This window comes from Apiospora hydei (genome assembly GCF_038363865.1).
Source record: "Apiospora hydei strain CBS 114990 chromosome Unknown utg000007l_segment0_segment0, whole genome shotgun sequence".
Lineage (NCBI taxonomy): Eukaryota > Fungi > Ascomycota > Sordariomycetes > Amphisphaeriales > Apiosporaceae > Apiospora > Apiospora hydei.
Window position 1 is genome coordinate 2,524,027 of NW_027117366.1, and position 21,312 is coordinate 2,545,338.

The 21,312-nt window shown below is 54.6% G+C and overlaps 6 protein-coding genes across 6 annotated transcripts; 2 read left to right on the plus strand and 4 right to left on the minus strand.

The window, feature by feature from the left end:
- Positions 1-792: 792 nt before the first annotated feature.
- On the plus strand, positions 793-1,907 carry PG997_009875 (uncharacterized protein; the record flags this gene model as incomplete). The annotated part of the gene is made up of 2 exons (XM_066814190.1): positions 793-1,271; positions 1,403-1,907. The coding sequence occupies 2 exons, from the start codon at positions 793-795 to the stop codon at positions 1,905-1,907; spliced, it is 984 nt and encodes a 327-aa protein (XP_066666152.1).
- Positions 1,908-2,509: 602 nt separating this feature from the next.
- PG997_009876 (Choline transport protein) lies at positions 2,510-4,773 on the minus strand (the record flags this gene model as incomplete). The annotated part of the gene is made up of 4 exons (XM_066814191.1): positions 2,510-2,724; positions 2,973-3,394; positions 3,531-4,173; positions 4,458-4,773. The coding sequence occupies 4 exons, from the start codon at positions 4,771-4,773 to the stop codon at positions 2,510-2,512; spliced, it is 1,596 nt and encodes a 531-aa protein (XP_066666153.1).
- Positions 4,774-6,314: 1,541 nt separating this feature from the next.
- Positions 6,315-8,456, minus strand: PG997_009877 (IQ calmodulin-binding domain-containing protein; the record flags this gene model as incomplete). The annotated part of the gene is made up of 1 exon (XM_066814192.1): positions 6,315-8,456. The coding sequence occupies one exon, from the start codon at positions 8,454-8,456 to the stop codon at positions 6,315-6,317; it is 2,142 nt and encodes a 713-aa protein (XP_066666154.1).
- An 896-nt stretch (positions 8,457-9,352) lies between these two features.
- Positions 9,353-13,916, minus strand: PG997_009878 (CPSF A subunit region; the record flags this gene model as incomplete). The annotated part of the gene is made up of 9 exons (XM_066814193.1): positions 9,353-9,626; positions 9,680-9,887; positions 9,943-10,330; positions 10,383-11,002; positions 11,071-11,191; positions 11,243-11,416; positions 11,464-11,780; positions 11,833-13,006; positions 13,068-13,916. 9 exons carry the CDS (start codon positions 13,914-13,916, stop codon positions 9,353-9,355), a joined length of 4,125 nt encoding a protein of 1,374 aa, XP_066666155.1.
- A 692-nt stretch (positions 13,917-14,608) lies between these two features.
- PG997_009879 (uncharacterized protein) lies at positions 14,609-15,358 on the plus strand (the record flags this gene model as incomplete). Its single annotated transcript, XM_066814194.1, has 1 exon — positions 14,609-15,358. One exon carries the CDS (start codon positions 14,609-14,611, stop codon positions 15,356-15,358), a length of 750 nt encoding a protein of 249 aa, XP_066666156.1.
- Positions 15,359-18,874: 3,516 nt separating this feature from the next.
- On the minus strand, positions 18,875-19,403 carry PG997_009880 (uncharacterized protein; the record flags this gene model as incomplete). The annotated part of the gene is made up of 2 exons (XM_066814195.1): positions 18,875-19,080; positions 19,397-19,403. 2 exons carry the CDS (start codon positions 19,401-19,403, stop codon positions 18,875-18,877), a joined length of 213 nt encoding a protein of 70 aa, XP_066666157.1.
- Between the last annotated feature and the right edge of the window lie 1,909 nt (positions 19,404-21,312).

The window sequence follows — 21,312 nt, forward strand, 5'->3', positions numbered from 1 at the left end:
GCTCCTTCGTCCTGTCTCCTCATGAGATGGACGCAATGACTACTAGCACGTGTATCCGTTCCGGTTAGATGCGCAAGTTCTGGGGTTAGAAGCCATATGATTTTGATAGCAAACCAGTCAACGTTCATAGCGGTGCTAGTTGTGCACCTCTCGACCGGTCAATTATACTCCTTCTTGTCGCTATTTTCTCCCTATTCGGTAACTGCTCAAATATCTCTTGACCTCGTTTGTGAACCTGCCTCTGGGCCTGATCATCCTGCCTGCCTGCCTGCCTGTCGCCGCCGCCGCTCTCACTCTCATCTATACAGATGTTCAGAATCCTGTGAGGCCTTTTCTCTACCTTTGAGGAGGGGCTACTTTTGCTGATCAGACAGCGCCGCGCCTTGGAGTGTCTAGCTGCCCATATGGGATTTTACAGTTTTCGCTTCCAGGAGGTGCGTCTGTAGCTAGGCCGTCTCACAATACGCTCAGAGCCATTACCATGAGCCTCGACGGGTGGCGCCTACGTATTCGACATCGTGCGACGGGGACCCTTGTGGTTGCAATGATAGGCCGGCTTCACAGCTTGAGACTATTATTGTAAAGCCATAGGTACTCTCTATCTCTCTATCTCTCTATTTGTCGTCCACATGTGTGATTCATTGCACACATATCGCGACGAGATTCCTTGACCTTTCCTCCCTATTCAAAAACGAGAGACTACAGCAGCAGTCAGGGGCCGACTTCAGGCCAAAACCAAAAAAAAGGAGCAGTCGGAGAAGTGGTCGTGGCGTTCGCTATTGTTGGCCCATCATGCGCCGGGGGCCACCCCCGACCGGAAGCGCGAAGCCGCCGCTCAGTTTCAGTAATGTGATACACCCTCTACCCGTCATTGAAGAGGACGCCGCCAGCCATGACGACGACGAGACGCCGAAAGTGCCCGAGAAGTCGCCTAGGCGGGTGTCGCCGTTAGCGGCTACTACTGCTGCCGCCGCCACCAGGACTCGCGGGAGTGAGAGTGCGCCGCGCGTGACAACGCCTAGTCCTACTCCTCCGCCGCCACCAACCCGTAGTATATTGCCCCTACGGAGAGCAGCAGCAGCCCCGAGTGGCAGTGGCGGTGGTAGGCCGACGACAGCTGAACAAGAAGCGTCGGAAAAGGTTGAGCGCAGTTTGAAGAGCTGTCTAGCCAAGCGTGGAGGGTGGTATCGTATCGCCCTCATGGCGGTTCTGGCAGTTTGCGCCGTAGTGGCTCTGACCGTAGGTCTTACCATAGGACTGCGGCAAAAGAAGTAAGTCGCACCCACATCCCCCTCTTAGGTCGGCACATCTGGAGGCGCCCCCCGTAAGTAGGTTCACACTAAAACGCCATCTTCGCAACGCCAGCAACCGCTCCTCGTCGACGACGCCTCCCGATCAGGAGGGGAGCAGCCCCCGTGCTCTTCCCCGCCGGCTCCTACGCGTTCACAACGGCGCTGTACAACACCACAAGCGGCTGCACCACGAACAACAGCACGTTCCGGTGCTACCCGTTCCAGACGTACCGCCAGTCTAAATCGGAAGCCGCGGCGACGTACTTCTGGACCATCGCGCCCGTCAACAGCTGGGCGTTCCGGATCTCGGCCGCGCCCAACCCGTTCGTGCCGCAGTTCGCGAACCTGTCCCTCACGCAGCTGGACGCGAACCAGTTTTCCGAGCGGCTGACGTTCAACTTCTCGATGCACGGGGCCGCCGTCGTCCCCACCACGGCCCTGGGAGACGGCAAGAACGACGACGAAAACAGGGCCGCTACATGCTACTACCACGACACCCTGGTGACGGGCACGATCTGGACGCGGCGGCCGGCCGAGTTCCCCGCGAACCTCACGACGCCCGTCAGCAACGGGGAGGAACAGGAGGAGGAGGAGGCGGCGGCGGGAAGCCCATGACCTCGTCGGCCACGTTCGAGCCCTGGCCCTACGCGGTGCAGGTAGTGCAGAGCACGCGCGACGCCCCGGACTGCCGGGACGCGGACGGGAACCGGGTCGGGGGCGACTTTGGCCCACCGCCGGACCGGGCGGGAGAATGTTCCTGTTCGTACGCCAATTTCGATCTCTGAAGCCGAGAAACTACTCAGCGAGTCGAAAGACATACGACCCTGGATTGACGGCTTTGTGCATTCCTCCCCTCAAATACTCCCTTAATAGATAAAGGGGGAGGGGGAGTGAAGGATTAGTCTTGTCTAGGATACCTAGACAAGGGAAGGAATTGTACGGTCATATTACCATATATATTGAGACCACCGTTACTATGGAAGCAATTCGACCCCATAATCTATACTACAGATAGATTTAACCCCAATGGACCAATTGATACGGAAGCAAGACTGAATAACTACCTACGTTCGGGTATACCTATTTGCCGAAGAACAATAAATCTTGAGATGCACATCCATAGAACATCGAACCTTGCCAGGAAGGAAGCCTCTTGAGACTCAATGCCTCGTCGCTTGATAGGGGCTTGCCTCGGTCCCGACCAGCCGGCCGCGATCTCAGGCTTCCTTCTCTGCCGCAGCGCTACTCAGAGTTCCGTCCTGGCTTTGGCCCAGATACACGGCATCATTGTGGATATATAGCCGCATTACCTTGGGGCCCGGGTAGTGCCGCGTCGCGTGCACAACCCACCATATAGCCGAGAGAGCCACAACGCCGACCAGGATGACGCTGTTGTAGTTCATCGTTTCTGTCGTCGTGGGGATGGCAAAGGCTGGCGATGCATGACAGGATTTTGTTAGCACAATCCGTAGCAGGTCACATTACAGAAGACGTTCTGAAGCGAGAGGTGGGGGAAGGGGAGAAGACTAAGAACGAAAAAGGCATTTCCACGATAAAGGGGTAAGGGGCGGGTAAGACGGTCCACGAGAAGTAAGTAAAATGCACTCACGGAAGCAGAACAAGACATCAAACAGCACAATAAACAGCACCGCCAACCCGTTAACCACCCACCCAACCCACCCCTCCGCATATGAAACGGCCCCGCGGGGAAATAGCGCCTCCCCGTCGCCATATTCGCGACGAGCGGGATCGCGTACGAGGCCGTCGTCAGAATAATAAACGAGCCCGAGAGGTCGAGGAACGCGGCGCTGGACCCGAGCGCGATGGCGCCCAGCCCCGTCGCGACGACGCCGACGAACAGCGTCGCGGGGACGGGGCAGCTGCGCCCCTCGTCTACGCGCGCGAAGAGCCCCGAAAAGGGCACCGCGCCATCCCGCGCCAGCGCCCAGTAGGTGCGCGAGCAGGTCAGTAGCGTGCCCACGTTGCAGCATGCCGTGCTCAGGAGCAGGATCAGGAGCAGGCCCAGAGTCGCGTCCGCGCTGCCTGTGGCTTGCTCGTAGATGATGGCCAGGGGGTAGGTGTTGAGGTTCCCGGGCTCGATCCTGGTGAGCTCACATCAGTAGATATTTAACATCTGTTATATATGATTGGGAGCTTGCGGAAGTTACTTTCCCTGTGCTGGATAGGAGATGTGGTGGCATGGGCTCTACGTGATATAGGGGCATTCATTCCACTTACAGCACGGAGAGGTCCGTGATGGCATAACCGAGCGCGACGGCAAACACAAGAGCATATAAGCCACCCAATCCAATCTGCAGCCCAATCACCTTGGGCAGGTCACGGCGCGGATGCGGCAGCTCCTCCGCCAGATGGGTAATGGCATCAGGCGTGCCAATAGTGAAAGCACCATTAAGGACGCCGAGCAAGAACGCCACGCCGCCCGGCCAACCCGTGAGATTATTCTCCTCAAACGAAGCCCAGACGAACTTATTAGACGCATGCTGCCGCGGCATCGCCGCGACCACGACGATGGTGACGATGCCGCCCACGACCACCAGCAGCATGCCCGCGTGCTGCGTGCAGGGCACGACGCGGCGGTTCGCCAGGACGACGCACGCGGCGCCGAGCCACAGCAGCAGCACGTAGGCGACGTAGACGTGCCAGGCGGCGGGCGCGTACGTGTCGCGGCGGTGGGTCGCGTACATCTGCACGGCGACGTTGGCCGTCACCTGCAGCAGCGAGGCGAGGCCGAAGATCCAGCCGTAGAAGTTGATCCAGCCGGCGAAGAAGCCCGTCACGCGGCCCCAGCGGGGCCCGGCCGCGATGGTGGCCCAGTGGTAAACGCCGCCCGCTGTTGGGACCGAGGAGGCCAGCTGCTCGTCTCGCCAAAGGCAAAGGTCAGCTTCCTGGCCATTGTCGCAACTGGTGCTGTGTGGTTGCTATTGAGGGCCATGCTTTCCCCCTGATAAGTCCTTATATGAGATCCGCAGGTTGGTACTTACTTCTGCTAGCGATAGCCCGATGAAAGTCTGTCCATCCGCGTCAGTGATAAAACGCGCGCGAGACTCTCTGGGGTGTCTTATACTCACATAGTAGAACATAGCAACTATGAGCTCGTATATGATACCAGTCGGTCCACCATTTCTATCGACGAATTTCACAAACTCAGCCACCAGTGGTCTCGAACATCTTCACCACACAAAAACATGATGGTCAGAAAAGGGGGTTCGTACGCGATAGAGACCGTGATCGAAGACCCTAATGCGGCCCAGGCATTGTCAATGGTCAGGGCAGCGCCAGTGAGAGCCCACAGGTTATACTGCCGCTTCAGCTGGTCACGATGGCCCGCCGCGTTGATCTCCACTCCGCCCTCTACCGCGACGACGATCTCGTCTCGGAGCACCGCTCGCACCTCGGGGCTCTGCTTCTGCTTCTTGTCGTGCGACGCGGGGGTCGCGTCGTGGTTCCGCACAGTCGCCATCATCTGTCCCGCTTGAAGGAATATGGCGGCCGTGAGAAGTTGATTGATTCCAGGATGGTGCGCTACGAATATTGGCTAGACGAAGTAGGTAAAATAAGATAAACAATGCAAGAAGAGATCAGGCTCCGATAGCCGAACGATATGCACAACAATGACGGGTGCTCGCCGCAAACTCTGCTGGCAGGTCTTGTCTTACTTATATGCAGGTCGTGAACTCAATACATCAGCCATGGGAACTGGGTACGGCCTAGATTCAGAGCCAAGCGGGCCTTCGGAGTGTGACAGCAAGGCCATCCGGTGCGTCTGTAGGTTACCTAAGGCGTAGATGCATCATCTCAACGCATCCGATTAGCAGAATGATACCCATTGTCAGCGCCACGAGTAGTAGTTTTTCCTGCAATGGGGTAGGTAGTACTGCTTGCGTACAACATACAGATGTTACCCTGCGCAATCCGCATAGCGGTATGGCGAGACGACGGGAAGAAGCGAAGGGACCAGGCTATCGCTGCAGCTGCGGGGTGCTGTGTAACCATGGCGCAGGGAATATAACATATCAGAGATGGCGCATACACTAGGTCATATGTACTTACTTATTATGCAAATAAGCAGCACTCTATGGTTGCGATGGCCAGTCGGAAAAGAAAGGGGTGGCGTCATGCAGGGCAGCAGACGAAGAGGTGACCGCAGAGGGTGTTGAGCCCTCTCGCCTTTTAAGTATCTTATAATGATAAATACTACCGCGAGCACTGCCCTCCGCCCTCCATCTGTGTCAAAGTCTCTCTGTAATTATAGCCAGAAAGCATGCGATCCAACACTCTATTCAGTTCGGTTTTTCTGAGAAGACTATAGAAGATCACATGGCCACATGCATCTAGCATGGTGTTGAATTGGTTACCCCTTTCGTAAATCTGCATGATCTGATCCAAGCGAGCCTATACACAACAAACTGGCTTACTATTGAACTGGTAAACAGTTGCGAGACGATAGTGCGCCTTGGCTAATGAGCTACAAGCTTCGAAGGGCCGGGGAGGGGGGTGATATAGGGCATATACGAAAACTGCATAATAATGCATGCAGGAGAAATCTGACGATACAGCGACCCCCTCTTGGGGTGATTGCACGAGATAGCAGGCGCCAGACTCGAACCCCTTTGATATATTGCGCAGAGGGAAAATATTCGTGCCATGACGAAGACTTCTTATTGGATAATTAGAACTCTCATTTAGAGGTACTCTTCCTTTGAGAATCATTTAAATATAACGATAAATACGAGAATGGCCGAGCCAAACCTATAGGGATATCAAAAGCTAACGTCCAAGCAAGGACGCCTATTAATAGCAGTGGAAAACAAGACTTTGACTCCTTCAAGACGCCCCAAGAATGGCTCTCTATACCCAAAACCCAACAATGCCCGTGAAACAATGCAAACCCAATCCAGCAGTAGTGGTCATCGTCAATCATGCATGGAACGTACCAGGTGGCCCCCATGACAGCAGAAACTTGCCCTGACGCAAGCACAAGGGTCAACACAGATAGTAGCACTACTGCTTCTTCTTCCTGAAACCCAACCTCTGCAAAAGGCGCATGCCCCCGCCCCGGCTCGCGCCGCGCTTCTCTTCTTCCTCCTTTTGCAGGAACTGGCGCTCCTTGGCCGCGCTCTCGCTCTTGTCGCGCTCCGCCTCCTCGCGGCGCGCGACCTCCTCCGGGTCGAGGATGCGGTCGCGGTGCAGCGTGGCCTTGTGAACGGCGTCTTTCCCCTTCCGGCGCGTCTTGACGTAGGCCTCGAGCCCGACGAGAACCGCGTAGCTCTTGCTGATGCTGACGTGGCTCATGTCGACCCCTTCGTCGCGCAAACTGTGAACAAAGGCGCGGAAGTTGGCCGCCGGCGGCCGGTAGTGACCCGAGAGCGGGCTCAGGCTCGAGAGTCGCCCGTTCTTGATCTTGATCAGGCCCGCCGCCGAGATGCGCGACCCCTGCAGGAACGAGCTGTGCTGGAATGCACCGCTCGACTTGATGCCCACGTACAGGCGGAATGACGTGTCGGCCACGAAGATCCACGTGTTCTTCTTGACCGACTTGCGCAGCAGCCGTTGGAAGATGGTGGCCGCGGAAACGTGCTTGATTTTCTTGACCCCCTTCGCATCGTCCAAGGTCGGCGTGGCATACTTGGCAGCGCGAGCGGCTTCCAGCTCGGATTCAGAGGCGTCTGACTCTTCATCCGAGCCGGACGTGGAGTCGTGGTCTTCCGGATGCCTGGCCGGGTCGTGATGCTGTTGAGAGTGCGACTCGATGTCTGGTGCATATGCGGGCGTGGGGTCATCGACAGGTACAATACCGTCGACACTGTCTTTCCACTCTTCAGTCGTATCTAGGCGAAGGCCGTTCTTGGCCCAGCATAACCGTCCTTCGCTGTTGACTTTGACTAGGTAGTGCTGCCGTTCCTCGCGGCTCAGGTAGCGTACTTGTTCCCTCTCCAGCCGATCCCGGGGGCAGCCCTCGATCTCGAAGTTCTTGCCCTCGCCGTAATCGAGCCAATAGAAGAAGTTCTCATTCGTATCCGCCTTCTTCCACTCTGCGTGATACTGCCGCAGATTTGAACCGTAGCGGTGTTTGACGTCCACCATTTCGAGGAAATATTGCAAGCCCATCATCTTGGCCTTCTTCCTCCTCTTAGCCTGAGCCTTGGCCCTCCTTTTCCTCATCTTTTCCTTTTCCTTCTCTGTCATATTCTCGTTCATTTCCAAGTCGGAAGAGGATTCCGACTCCGATGCGGAGTGCGAAGAGTCCTCGTCGCCATTGGCGCGCATGGCGATTGCCGCTACTTTCTTCCAATTCTGCCGCGCCGCAGATGTGCTGGACCGCGGCCGGATGCCAGCGTCGCCGGCGGTGCCCTCTCCATCATTGTCATCGGGGCTCGTGGTACCGCTTCCTCGCGGGCGCGGCTTGGTCAAGTTCTGCCATTTCGCGTCCCGGATCGCATGTGTCCAGCGGGTGCTGGCGTCGAGACCTAGGCCCTTCATCTCCCGCCGGACGCGATAGCCGCGATAACTACGCTGGATGAGCGTCGCCGCCTTGTCCTGCAAGCTGTCAAGCGCATTGTTGTCGGCGGCGGCAGTCGCGGCGTCGACGCCTTCGACCGGAGGGGCAGCGACGGCGGCGGCGGAAGCAGCGCTGCGAGGACCACTGCTGCTGCTACTGCTCTCGTGGGACGATCGGGTTTGTGCTTGTTTCAGGGTGGATTGTATGCAGTGGTGCTGTCGGGACTCCATAAAGTCTCGCTGGGCGCTGGCCTCGGTTTTGGCGATGTCGGCCGACTTGTGACGCAGGTCGCGCGTATGCTGCTTGCGCTCGCGGGCGCGCTGGTCCTGGAGCTCGGCGAGGCGCTGGACCTCGTCGCCCGATGGCGGCTGCAGGGAGTCGAGGTACTCCTGGTGCGATCGCGCCGACCTGGGCGAGGCAGTCGTGCCCGGGGACAGAGACGGGGCCTTGGACTTGGGTTCTTGGTGTAGCCGTCCTCTGGACTCGAGTGGTGGGGTTAGCGGCCGTTGCGACCCCTCCAAAGCTGGCGCTGGTCGTGGTTCAGGTGGTGGGGTCTTGGTGTCGAATGGTTGAGAGGCAGCAGTCGCAGTCGGCTCACCAGCTTCATACTCGTATATTCTGGGTTGAGGAGAAATATCGGTCATGTTTGCATCGTGTATATATACTGGATCCGAGAAATGAAGCTAAATAAACAAATCAGAATACTGGCTTTAACCCACAATCCATGTTCGGGATCGAAAGTAGGTTGGCGCGAGAAGGGAGGAACGAGTGGGATCGGCGTAGCTTGGCAATCTGGAATTATTCACCCTCGAGTAATAATAGTAGTACAGTAGGTTCTTTCTTTTCGCCTTTTCTCTGGGGAGAAGATACTGGTCATGGCCTTATGATCACCACAAGTACAAAAGGCTTGGTGTGTTTATTGCAACAATACACAATGCCAGATGACTGACTGCGCTGAAGCTGGTGTGACGTAATAACAGGAAACTGGTTTCGCAGTCTGGCCAAATACCCGCTGGCTGGGAATGAAACTGGTGCGGCGGTGCCCATGGGGGTGGGTGGTGGGGAGATGCACCTAGACGATTACGAATGCCCGTGCCGGTAAGCCGAGAAAGCCAGACAGACCCTGCCCGTGTTTACTTGCCTGTCTAAGTAGGCAGCTAAACTCTGGCAACAATAATCAAGCAATTCCAAGTCACATGTAATGCAGTTAGGTGTTTGACCAGGTCACGGAGAAGAAAACAGCATCAAGTCAGAAGTAACCTTTTGGGCTTAGTAGATCTGCCCCGTCACCGATGCGCATCTGAGATCGAGTATAGTCAAGTAAATCACTAGGTGCGTTAGCTCACGCGCAAGTAACCAAAAGCCACTGTTTGAACCAACCAAGTAGTCTAGTGGCCTGTGACACCCAGTAGGTCGATCTACATGTATAGGGCTTTTTAAGGGTGGCTTGAAACCCATCTGATCCAACAACGCCTTGGGGGGTTTGTGATGATATATTGATAATACAGAACTTGCCACGCCATGCACGCCTCTATACTGTTTAAAGATAACCCAAGCCACCTGTGCCCATGACGCCCTCCAGCGTCGCTCTAACCTCATCCACGCCCACGAACCCAACACGGCCCGCCACCTCCGCCTTCCTGTCCGCCCCGAGTTCGTTCCAGCGCGTTAGCAGTGTGCCGTCCACGACGCTGCGTCCGACGCCGGCATCCACCGCGGGCGGGTGCCGACCCACTGCGCCTGTGCTGATGGGCGCGCGGTACGCCTTGGGGTTCAGGCCCGCGTGGTTGGTCAACGAGTTGACGAGCTGCGAGCTAAGCGACGAGAGCCGGCGGTACTCATGCTCCGACAGGGAACCAGCGCCGACAGAAGACCCGTAGACGAGGCGAGAAACAGCATCTGTGCCGGCTGGCTGGATGCACTGCTGTTGTTGCCATCATCGGGCTCACCTTCGTCGAGGAGCTCGTGGCCCGGAGGTAACGTACGCGGGAGAAGCTTGGTTTGCGTTGGGATATGAGCTCCGACAGAAAATGTGGTGCGGTGCAGCAGCAGGTGGCCACCCAGAGACTTGGGGTCTAGTTATCAAACGGTTAGTATCATCGGATGACTCAGATAGGAGAATCAACTTACGCTCAGGATCGAACTGCAACATGTGAATCCCACCATCAGGGTCGCAGGCCGCGATAGAGAGGTCGCTCCCATAAGGCAAGAAGTCAGCCGTCAGCACCTCCAGTACCGTCGTACTCTTCCCGAAAAGGATCATCTTGTAAGGTTCCTCGGTGTAACCCGTAAACCACACCCCTTTCACAGCGTCCGCCAGCAGGCAGAGACCGGTCCCCCGTAGCTCTCGAACTGCTGTGACATAGCAGCTCATGTCCATGAAGGCTACCGGTAGCAGACTTCCGTCCTCCTTAAGGCCACGAACCATGCATTTCTGTCCCTGAGCCACAAGCATCAGCCCCTGAGTGCCAATCTCGGAAAGCGCCGTGACAGCACCTCGGGGAATGTCTTCCCTTGGCTATCAGCTTCAGCCGCTTGTTCGTTTCTGGTTGCCCGGGTTTGGGAATGACCGTGACAACATCATAAACGAGGATGCGACCACGAATCGGTAAGTCTTCACCCTTCGAAATCGCTGTGCCGACCACCACGAGATGTTTACGTTCATTCGTAGACTCCGATACCTCCAGATTCAGAGCTTCGACGCACATGACTATCTCGCTGGGCTCAAGCTCGACTGTATCAATGACGGTCCAGTTAAGCGGATTGATGAGCTTGATGAGGCCGCGTTCCACCATAGGCTTGAATGTCAGATCCTTTTCCAGTTGCCATTCTTTATGGTAGTCATCTTCCTTAGGCAGCTCGAAAGGTTCCATGACGTCGCAGCCAACAGCGTATGTGCTTGATGGTGGATGGTAGGTTATCGAGTTGACATTGGTGTCAAGGGGTAACTTTCTCAAGGACATCCCGATTTCAGCGTATGTCGTGTCGACCGCTGGCACTTGACAGACTCTTGCGACTCCATTCGAGTCGGAATATATGAACCCGCGCTCGCATCCCTCTGTGTGGAACGAGCTCATGCTCCTGACGCCATCGCCTTGGAGTCCAATGACTTTAGGCATGGTCTTAGATGATTTGAGGATGAAGCTAGCGGATGCACCAGGGAGGAATACCGTCTTGTATCCGCCAATATCTGCGCATTTTCGTAGGGGGCATTACGGGGCTGTTGTTCAGCCTCATCCTCTGCAACCGCTGCAGGACTTTTCGCCACCCGGTCATTTGAAACCTTCTGGAAATGCAATGACTTCGACAGATCTGTCGAGTCCTGCGAAGTAATGCGAAAAGGCTCATATATCGTGAGATCATCATTCGAATGTCGTGCCTACAGATCATTAGCAATCACGTATTTGGTATGTTCAAAAGCATCACTCACAATAAGGTACGGGGACGAAGAGGTAGTGTCACCAAGGTCGGCGACTAGAATCTCTGTGAGTGTTTCCTTGGCATTCTTTCGTCGCGCAGAATAGCCAGCAGAAAGCACAGGAGGAACATAGCATAAACCCTCGATCACATACATGGGCTTTGAAAGGTCCGGGAGCGCATACACCTACAACGGGTCAGTCATGTCATCAAGTGTGGCTTGTTGGAACTCACATGGAGAGCTCCAGCACCGCTGAGCAGGAACATAACCACGTTCTCCCCAGGCTTGGAGCCCTTGTCCGTTGGTGCCAAGGTGAATGTGTGAGCTGTGTCCTCGTACAGACAGCCTGATAGCCACTTGGTGGCCATAATTGTGTCGTCTTCCTTCTCAAGTTCTTCAAGTTCGAGGTTGTTGTCAATTCCAGCCACAAAAATGCTCGAATCGTCCCGTACCAATAAGAGGTAACGATCAGATATACTGGCACTGACAACCCTAGGCTCTGCTCCGGTTTCCTCATCCAGCATAGGTAGAATTTGACTTAGTCCAAAATCTGGCACAGTTAGCTTCACCAACGGGTCCTAATGCAGAATGAGCATACATACCTCCATCATAGCACCTCACCTCAGCCTTTAATACTTGAATGATTCGTTTCGAATTTCCCATGGTGCCAGCTTCGACCGTAAAGCCCGCGGCAGGATCGAATTCCGTGCCCGTCAAGGCCTCAAACCCAGCCCCTGTCAGTGCATATACGTCTGATGTTTCGTAGCCATCCAAGTCGACCTTTGATACGATCATGAACATATCACACTGCGATGATTTGTCGAACTCGGCACCCATGGAAGCACCCTTTTCTGCTTGTAAGGATTTTGGCACCGGTTTCTGGCAGGCTATCGTCCAGAATCCTCGTGCTTCCGGGAACTCGAAATGGCCAATGATATTGGGCTGTATGTTGCGGTTGATGACTGCCACGGCCCCGTTGTTACCCCTGCCAACGGCACATACGAGGCTGAGATCACTCTTCACCATCTTCGAGTTTGCCTCTGACTCGTCCTCGGAGGGAATCAAAGCCTGACCAATTGCGAAGTCCTTTATCGGTGCAATACTGACGAGTCTGTCGTGGACCTTGAAGGCCAGTTCTCCTGATTTAGGAGCGCCAGATGCTGATAGATTGGATTGCTGAATTGCAGGTCCCTCCCCATACAAGTCGTCATCATCCATGTCATCCAGATCTTCCTCGTCTATATCAAGATCTAACGAGTCGTCGTGGACACGGCCCTTCTTCTTAGTCGATTGGACCTGCTTCCTTATCCAACCGATGACGAGTGAATCGCCATCCTCACTACCCAAAAACAGAGCGTTTTTATTGAGCTTGCTTAGTGTGGAGGCACCGCTTCTAGGGAGGAAACCGCCAGCTTCTTGCGCAACAAGTCTGATGTCAAGACCTGCGACAGTTCTGCCATCAATCCGGAAGTTGATCAATCCTATTTTTCCGTCGTTTGTTACGAGAAGAAGCTCTCCAGTATCGGCCGAGATGACTTCTATGTCGCATCCCTCCAGCCTCAGCTCAAGATCAGACCGATCCACGAGACCATACGATGTGGTTTGTCGGGCGAATGGATTGACGGCTACCCCATGCGACTTGCCCGACTGGTCGATGTGGATGAGCTCGTTTGTTCCCAGGAGCAAAGCTCCGCCCACTGGCGTCGGAAGTGCAACGACACGGAACAGATCTTGAGGGAGACCATTGACGGAGAGAATGGTGGTGGACGCCTTTTGCTTCAGGTCCAACGTAAAGACCATGTAAGAAAGATGATCCTTCCGACCAAGTACGGCGGACGGCGCCATGGTAGAGGACAGGATGCCAAAAAGTGGGCTCTCTGTACTCGTGTAGAAAGGCAAGATGCACAGGATAGATCAGGCTAGGATCAAGGTTGGAGAGGCGCAGTACAAATGAGGATGAATATGATGTCTCTTCACTGCTGCTAGTTCCATTTACAGGAGATGTCGACGGCTCTTTGGCTGGCCGGGGCCCATCCAAGTCCTCATCCCAGTCATCCATTTCTATGTCTTCATCGGCATGGCTGAACTGCAAGATTGCTAGGTTGCGCGCTCCAAACTTGAGGGCTGCGCAGCGGCTGCCGGGATCGGCTGCCAGATAGTTGACATAGTCACTCAGAGGAGCGGCCCATGGCACCTTTTGCAGGTCATCTTGTTCATAGTAATGAACGGATGTTGTGTATATGGAGCGCTTCTGTGGATCCCATTCGACCGTGCTCAGCTTCGCGTCTCTGAAGGCCAGCAATAGAGCTTCTCCCCCCGACTTGGAGTTCTGTACTTTGACGCGCGCGAGCCCCGTTATCGTGCCTGACAGAGGATATTCGGCTACAAGGACCAGTTTTGTGTGCTGAGATCGGTCAGATCGCACAGGAACGGAATCGCCTCCCAAGAAGGAGGACTCGAGACCGACATCGTCGGTGATGCGGCTGTCGTATTGGCTGGTGGCTTTGGCCGACTCTAGATTGGACTTCTGGGCATTCTCGAGCTCGGCGGATACGGACTTGGTGGTGAAGATCTGGAGAAGCGAGGCGCGCGCAACGATGAGGTTGCTGCTTTGCGCCGAAGTGAATGGGAGGACAATTGAGTGGGTAACAGCCGTGGGAGGCGTCAGCTCCGAGTAGCACTGCATTGTAAGCTATTTCGCATTATCTCAATTCATTGCTTCGCGGATCCAAGTTCGGCAGCAGGACCACCAGCTTATGTATTGTTGTCGTGTTTGCGGGATGTTCGTGGAGGTGTTTGGTGCAAATGCAGGTATGGTGGTCGGCATGCAAGCGAGCTGCCTCCAATTTGATGTCAAGTGCTGCTGTAGCTACCCAAGAATTATCGCTGTCGACCCACATCCAGCGCGAACTTGTAGCGCGCGGTACCTGGCAGGTGCTGCTGGGAGGACTCGCGACTTGGAATGCCAAAGCCCGGATGATTGTCGGAGGAAAGAGCTGCTTACCTCCTTAGGTACGCTTACTCTTACTCGTAGTAGCTCGCCTAGCTTAAAAGTGGACCACCAGGTCGGGTGAAGGAATGCTGTCATCAATCAATGAAGCTCAAGATGAGGGTACCTGGCAGTGCTTCATTCATGTCATCTCTTCCTGCTATCAGCATATCTACCATCTATCTGACTTGAAGCTCATTCTCGGGTTATCAAGCCCAACACCAGACATCGCCTCACATGCTTGAAACACCACCATGTGATCATCGCTCTTCTGGATTGTACTTGATAAGTGCAACATGTGGTGGCAATCTTAAAGGTACTACAAGACGAGAACCCCGGATCTTCTTTCCACATTTACCCGTCCTTCCGAGACCTATATGCCGAAAACAATGGCTTCGAGTAAATCCTTTCCTTTCTTCTCCCTACCTGGCGAACTCCGAGAAGTAATTCTCCGGTATGCGCTGCCTGTGGATTCGGGGTGCACCATCAGGCCTTACGGGCAGCACGCGATATTGGAAGAGGCGAGCTCCGCGCTTGGGGATCTCTTCGTCGTCAGCTACCAGATGTACCAAGAAGCATCCGCCATATTCTACCGTCAGAGGAGGTTCGTAGTCGATGTGAGCTCGCGAAGGGCATACGATGAGTTCACAGCAGAACACGAGCTCTTTAGCCTCCAGCTACAGACAGTCCGGCGCCGGATCCGGTCCTTGACCATCATACTGAAACGCATCGGCGGCGACTTTGAGCAGAAGCTCGCCCCGGTCATCAGCGACATGATCCTCAGCGGCGAGCTGCGCAATCTACGGTTCCAGTTGTTGTCGCCGGGGATGGACACGGTGTTCCAGTCCCGACCCTTGCTCGCCCGCCGGTCTGGGGTCGGTGCAGACCTGGAGCACACGCCTCCCTTCCAGAGACTCCTGAGTCTTGTTGCAGACCCAGACTTGGAGAAAGTCGAAATATGCATAGCTGGCGTTCATCTCAGATTCTGGTGTGCATTTCACGAAGAGAGTCGCCAAGACTGTCCGTGCAGTGAACGGGAGATGAGGGCGAACGCGCAACGATGGCTGAAAGTAGACTGGAAAAGGTTGGTGACAACATACGGAAACGTACAGAAAATTCTGCGGATTGGTGAGAGGTGAGCTCTTAGGGGGGCACACGGAGATGAAGAACGACACCCGGGCAGTCATCACCAACCTCGCTGTACCTGCTCATATGAGACGAGGCGTTTTTGATCAACGTGATGAACACATTGAAACTCCCTTGGGTGGTAACCCGTGTCCATTCGGGCACCGAGTCCATTCATTTGGACCCCAAGCCTTTCGTTCGGACACCGACCCCATTCGGTTAACTCCTTGCAGACCAAACATTCGAACCAACGGCTGTTTGCTGCCAGACCCAAAGGATTGGGGCAGACCATTGTTGACCCGGGCTGAGCTGTGATGGTCTGCACCTCGATCAGGTTGCATCTCATATTCCATAAATATCCCCTCTGCGATATAACAAACAGATACCGGCCTGGTCGAAGGCCTACCTCTTTGCTGCAACCAGAACAGTCTTGTGGCCATGATGAGATCCGCCCACTAGCAAAAGGATTGAGGAATTGGCCCCATGTTCTTCCGTCTCCCGGCAGGCAATCTCATTGATGTCGCATAGTCGTCACAACACAGGAGAAACGGTTTGGGCATCTTCAACAAAGCCACCTTCTATCCCCCCACTACCTCTATCATCCTTCGCATCCCTTGCGCAGAATATCCGGTGACCTCGCACCAACAACCGTTTGTCTCGCTGCGCCTCGATTTTCGTGTCATACACCCAAGCCGCCAAGCCTTCAGAGCGGGCGGCGAGATAGTCAAGCTACACAATAGCACCGCCAAACCGGTAATCCTAAACAAGAAGCGCAGATCTTGCATCGAATTAGTCCTGCCAAGCGTTTTCCAAGAAACTCAAGGCGTGCGCATAGGTGATGGGCAAGACATGCCAAGAGTGCAGCGGCAGAAAAAGAAATGCGCAGGCACAGATCCGACACGTAGTTGGGTAGTCTAGTAGTATAGCGTCCCGTCTTTTTGTGTTTCCTCCCTGAGTATTCCTAGCATTGCCGTGGTCATTGGTGTTGATCGTGCAGCCTGTCCGGTCGATCACCCGCTCCGCCCGCGAGTGTTTCTGGCCAATGCTATGTAATGCATGCGTTGGTCCAGGGGCAGAGTTAGAGAGCGGGCGATGCAAAACGCCAAGTCCCTGTGCTAGTTCATCTGAAAGAATGGGGTTATTTCTTTTTTGTCTGTCAAGTTGGAAGATGTGCTCTCGATCACTCAGAGGGCTGTTTCGTTTCGACCTCCCACCTTGTCTCTCAATATAGCAACGAAGCAGCCCCAACCTGGTTTCACAAACGTTCAGGGCGTCCAGGGCAGCCCCTGCTACCCGATGCAGAATATGCAGTGTACCGTAGCAGGACCCTCGGGAGTGCGGGGGCCAGCCGGGCGGCCATCAAGGTTGCCCCCTTCCCTATCTCGAAGGAAAAAAACAGTTGCACGTTTTGCCATTATCACATGAATCTATAGTCATAGTTCCTCTTTAGTCTCGCGGCGTCTCGGAGTTCTGTTAGGGAGGAGTAGCGGGATCTTGTGGGGCGGGCCGCCCTCTGTAGTATGGAGTTCGAACTAAAGGTTGAGGGGTTCTAGAGCTCTGGCCATTGTGACCCTAACCCAGGCAAGGTAGCCTTTGGGCCTGCAGCAAGCGTTCTACTACCCTCAACTTCGTATCCATACCAAGGGGAAAACGTAATGAGCAGTAGCGGTGAAAGAATGGAAATTAATGTTTATATGTCGTTGTGGTTACGCGTGTGCAGTTCACGTTGAATGTGTCTTTTTATCTACCGCAGCGATCGGCTACAGGTTCTGATTAAACATTGTGGGTGGACGCTCTCTCGCTGCTTCGCCTTTTCGGAGCAGTGGTATGTAGTTCGGAGAAGAGCTGGGAATGACGCAATCCAGGGACCTTTTAGAAAAGCTTCATCACACCTCCTCTGCTCTGCCAGACCCCCTCTCTCGGTGGCCCAAATAATCAGCTATGCCGATCCCTACCTTTACCATACTAACGTGAGATAAGCCCTGTCTGTATGCAAGCTTACTATGCATGCTCGGCATGCTTGGCCTTGACTCGAGCGAGGGTGCGTCGTGACAAGTGTTTCTCCTATGTATGCCGCGACACCTCGACATGTCGGACATTTGGGATCTATGTTTATCTCGCTCCCCGGGGAGGGGGAGTGGGGGCGGGGGATGTTGTGAGTTGTTTTAAGCTGAAGCCTAGCAGGCTAGAGACGTCGTAGCAGCGTAGCATTCCAGCGAATCTGGAAGGGTAGCGGTGACAGAGACAGCCAGCTAGACAAGCAGACGAGGGAAACAGAAACGTCTTGGCGCATTGCGGATCTCCACGTCGATCTTGCAGCCTCTCTCCCTTGCACTCTCTGCTCGCCAAGCTCACCTCTGAATTGTGTATGTATTGCCAGACCTTGTTGCAAACCAAACCAAAATGAAATGAAAAATGGAGGGGGCGCGAGCCCACCCTGAAGAAGAGGGGACAACTGGAGGGGGGAGGGTATTGCAAGCATTGGCTAGTAGGAGGAGTATGCAATAGTATTGGCAACAGTTGTACAGTATAGTCTTCTATTAATAATTACTAAACACACCCTTATCGCGACAGAATGCGGTTACCTCCGTGCATCCGGCCGCCTGGTGCACGCACATGCAGGTCTCCAGTGCCCAGGCGGCCTTTCTCAGTTTTGACTTTTTTTCTGGTCCATTGCTTTCTTCTATGTCGTATCGAGGCATCTTGGCACAATTGTCTCAAAAGGAGATAGGTAGATGGCTTGGCATTAAGGCCTGCAGCCCGTGGTCCCCTGTGCCAATCAGCTTTGCAGCGCAAGCATGCAACGATGACCCCCCCGTGGGATAGGGCTATCGCTCGAACAAGCAGCTACACGCGGATCTCGCATCAGACTTTGGGGAAAGAATCTTATACAGCGGCCTCGTAATTACCATTCGTTGTATCGATGCGGAAAGCTCACGCGCCTCTTAAGTTTGGATGGAAATCGTTATCATTACGCGCGGCCGGGCGAAGGGAAATCACATTTCTGAAAAGGAGGGAAGCACTATCGTTGTCCGAATGACCCGTATCATAATCGGGTTTTGTATTGTTTTCGTAAGGGTGTACCTTGAGAAAGGTGCTAGCTACTGAGACAGCGTAGCCGTAGCCCCATATCCATCCCCATGTATCATTGTGGGCAATTCTAGCTACATTCTTGGCTTGGTAAGCGCTCGCAAGGAATGCTCGTGAGGCTCCAGTTCCGTTTCCCGGCCAGTCTACCCATTCTCCCAAAACACCATACCCCTCTTCCCAAGGAACCCCTCAGAGTAGGAATGCGAAGCAAAGCGCATCGCAAGATCGCAGTTTTCCCGTTGCTTTGGGATGAGTTTGAACGCTGGCCAAATACGCAAGAGCAAGGAAAAAAGTACATTTGATGGGCGGTTTTGGTTTTCGTAACTTCGTAATAGTGGTGTCATCCACACACGCAGCCTGGGTCTGCCACCGTAAGGTGCATATCGTTGATTGTTGTCGATGAATTGTCGTGATTGGCTGTAGACGAGAGAAGACGTTTCTTACTCGACGTGGTGGAAGTCCTCCTTGTGCTCGTCCGTGTGCTCGCCCCAGTGGACGGGACCCAGCTTGAGGTAGCGGAAGCTCTTCTCGCTGCCCAGGCTGGAGGTGCGGCGGCTGCCGGGAGCGCGCTCAGGCACGATGTTCTGGGGGTAGGGTGGTTCTCCGAGGTAGTAGGAGAAAGAGAGAGGAAGGTCATGGAGGGGCGCTGGAGGGCGCGGATGTCCTTCATGGTGGTGGGAGAAGACATGGTGAGAAGGTGTGGTGGTTTGCTTCGTTGATATCTTATTCGTAGTAGGTTGGTTGCAAGTGGGCAAATTCGCCAGGAATTTCTTGGGGAAGACGAGTGGCAGGTCGTTTGTTGCGTGTGTGTTTGTTTGTGGTTATGTGAAGGACTGCGAGAGAGAGAGAGAGAATGGATGATGGTCACAAAGAGAAGGAGTCTGGAATCCAACGAAGGAAGGGCAACCTCTTTATATGCCGGTTGGGCAGACCGTACCTTCCTGCATTGGATGCAAACTTACCGTGCATACTCGCCTGGCTCCTTCCAGCCAGCCCCAGATTGATAGCAGGGAGTGTAAAGCATGTGTGATCGACCATTGACTGTACCCGCCCGTTTGTGTGTCAATGGGTGGGCGTGTGTCTGATAACGCAGCTGCCAAGAAAGATGGTGGGTGGGCAATGACTTCAATGGATTTGCATTCTTTTTTCGGACTGCCGCGGGTGGCCCGCAAGTTTTCGAAACTTTCCCTTGCCGTGCACTGCAGACCAGATTAGACCAGACTCGGGGTCGCAGGTCGCTGGTCGCTGCTGTGCTGCGACCCTGTCCTGCCTGGCTGTAGCCTGTAGGCTGGCTGGCCGGGGGCCCAGGCTGGGAAAGGGAAAGGAAGGGGAAGGAAGGGGAAACCGGTTGCTGCACGGGCACGACTCTATTGTGCCAGTCCGAGTCCAGTCTGCTGGAGCCAGCCGGGCCACGGGCGCTCGAGAAATTGCCCTTTCGCCCGCAGTAGGACGCGAAGAATGGATGCATCTAGAGTCCCACGTGCATGTCGTAATTGGCTACTGGCGGTCCTCCTGCTGGAATGGTTAGTCATGATTGGACGGGGCTTTAGTTCCTTCACTAACCGCAGCAGACAGGACGCGCGGGGGTGGCAGCAGTGCCCGTCCTGAGGTGAGGTGGCACGACCGCCAAACCCGTCGCAATGGCGAGATCAGGACGGCAAGATGAAGGAGGAAAGGAAAGAAGGACTGTCGCATGCCTTTAGACGGCTAGAAAAGGCGGAGAACCGGTGCCGTTCCGAGGTATCGGAAGCACTTCGACGTGGTTGACCATCGCCGTGTTCCTGTCCGAACCTTTCGGGCGCCATTGCCCGCCTGTCATTGGCTGCGTCGGCTCGACAACCCCATATCCAAGGGAAATCCCGGGTTCTGCCAAAAGGAATACCTACTTACTCACACAGCACTGATATGCCTAGTTCGACAGGCCCGCGAAATCCTCGGGATTAATCAATTGATCAGCAGCATGATAGGCATACCTACATTGTATTGAACCAAATGGCCCTCGGCTGTGAAAACAAGCCTCTTAGTAACAGCCAGAATTCTCCATTCCTTTCTGCTACGAGAATTACCGATTGGAGATCGAATGACCTCATCCCATCTGCCTTGGGCTGGGGTTCCGCCATTAGGACCAGTTCGTCATCTGGCCAGGCAGGGTTTGGTGTGCACCAGATCCGCAGCGATCCGATGTCAACCGAATGGTCTTAATATCGTACTGCATCTATCCATTTGGTCTATGAGGAAAGTTTGACTGGAAGCGACATCAGGCACTCGTTCATCTCTGTCTCGTGATCGTCAACTCAGGTATTTCCTTTAGGTTGACGGTCACCGAGGGGCGACGAGAAGATGTCTCTGGTCGTCTTTGGCTGCTCTGGACCACTGAACAAAGCGATGTTGTTTGATGCCAGCTGATCCATGATACGACACGTTGGAGACTTAGTTTAGTCAATCATGACGAGACCAGGCGTGCCAGATGCCCAATGAACTTGGGGGCAGTTGGAGAAAGCAGCAGCGTGGGAGTCGAGCAGGTAGCAAGTGCCAAACGAGACTTGCCGGTACATCGTCACCGTCCATCAGGCAGTGGTAGTTCGCTAGCCACGGATGAAAGAGTTCCTCCGATCTTCGATTGGCCCTCAATCCCATTGTCTTCCAGGGTAACATGCAACACTTGTCTGATCTGGAAGACAAACCACTGGTGGAGGGACGGTAAGGGTGTCTCTAGTTCCCACCCCTTTCCACGCCATGCGTAGCGGACAAACTGCTGCATAGTAGTCTGGGGTTTGCATCACTTGGAATATGCGCAAGGCAACGTCTCCTAGCATTTTGAAGGTCTGATGCACACAGAGCGGGCGGAGTCATCCCGGAAGGAGGTGTGCGGAAACAT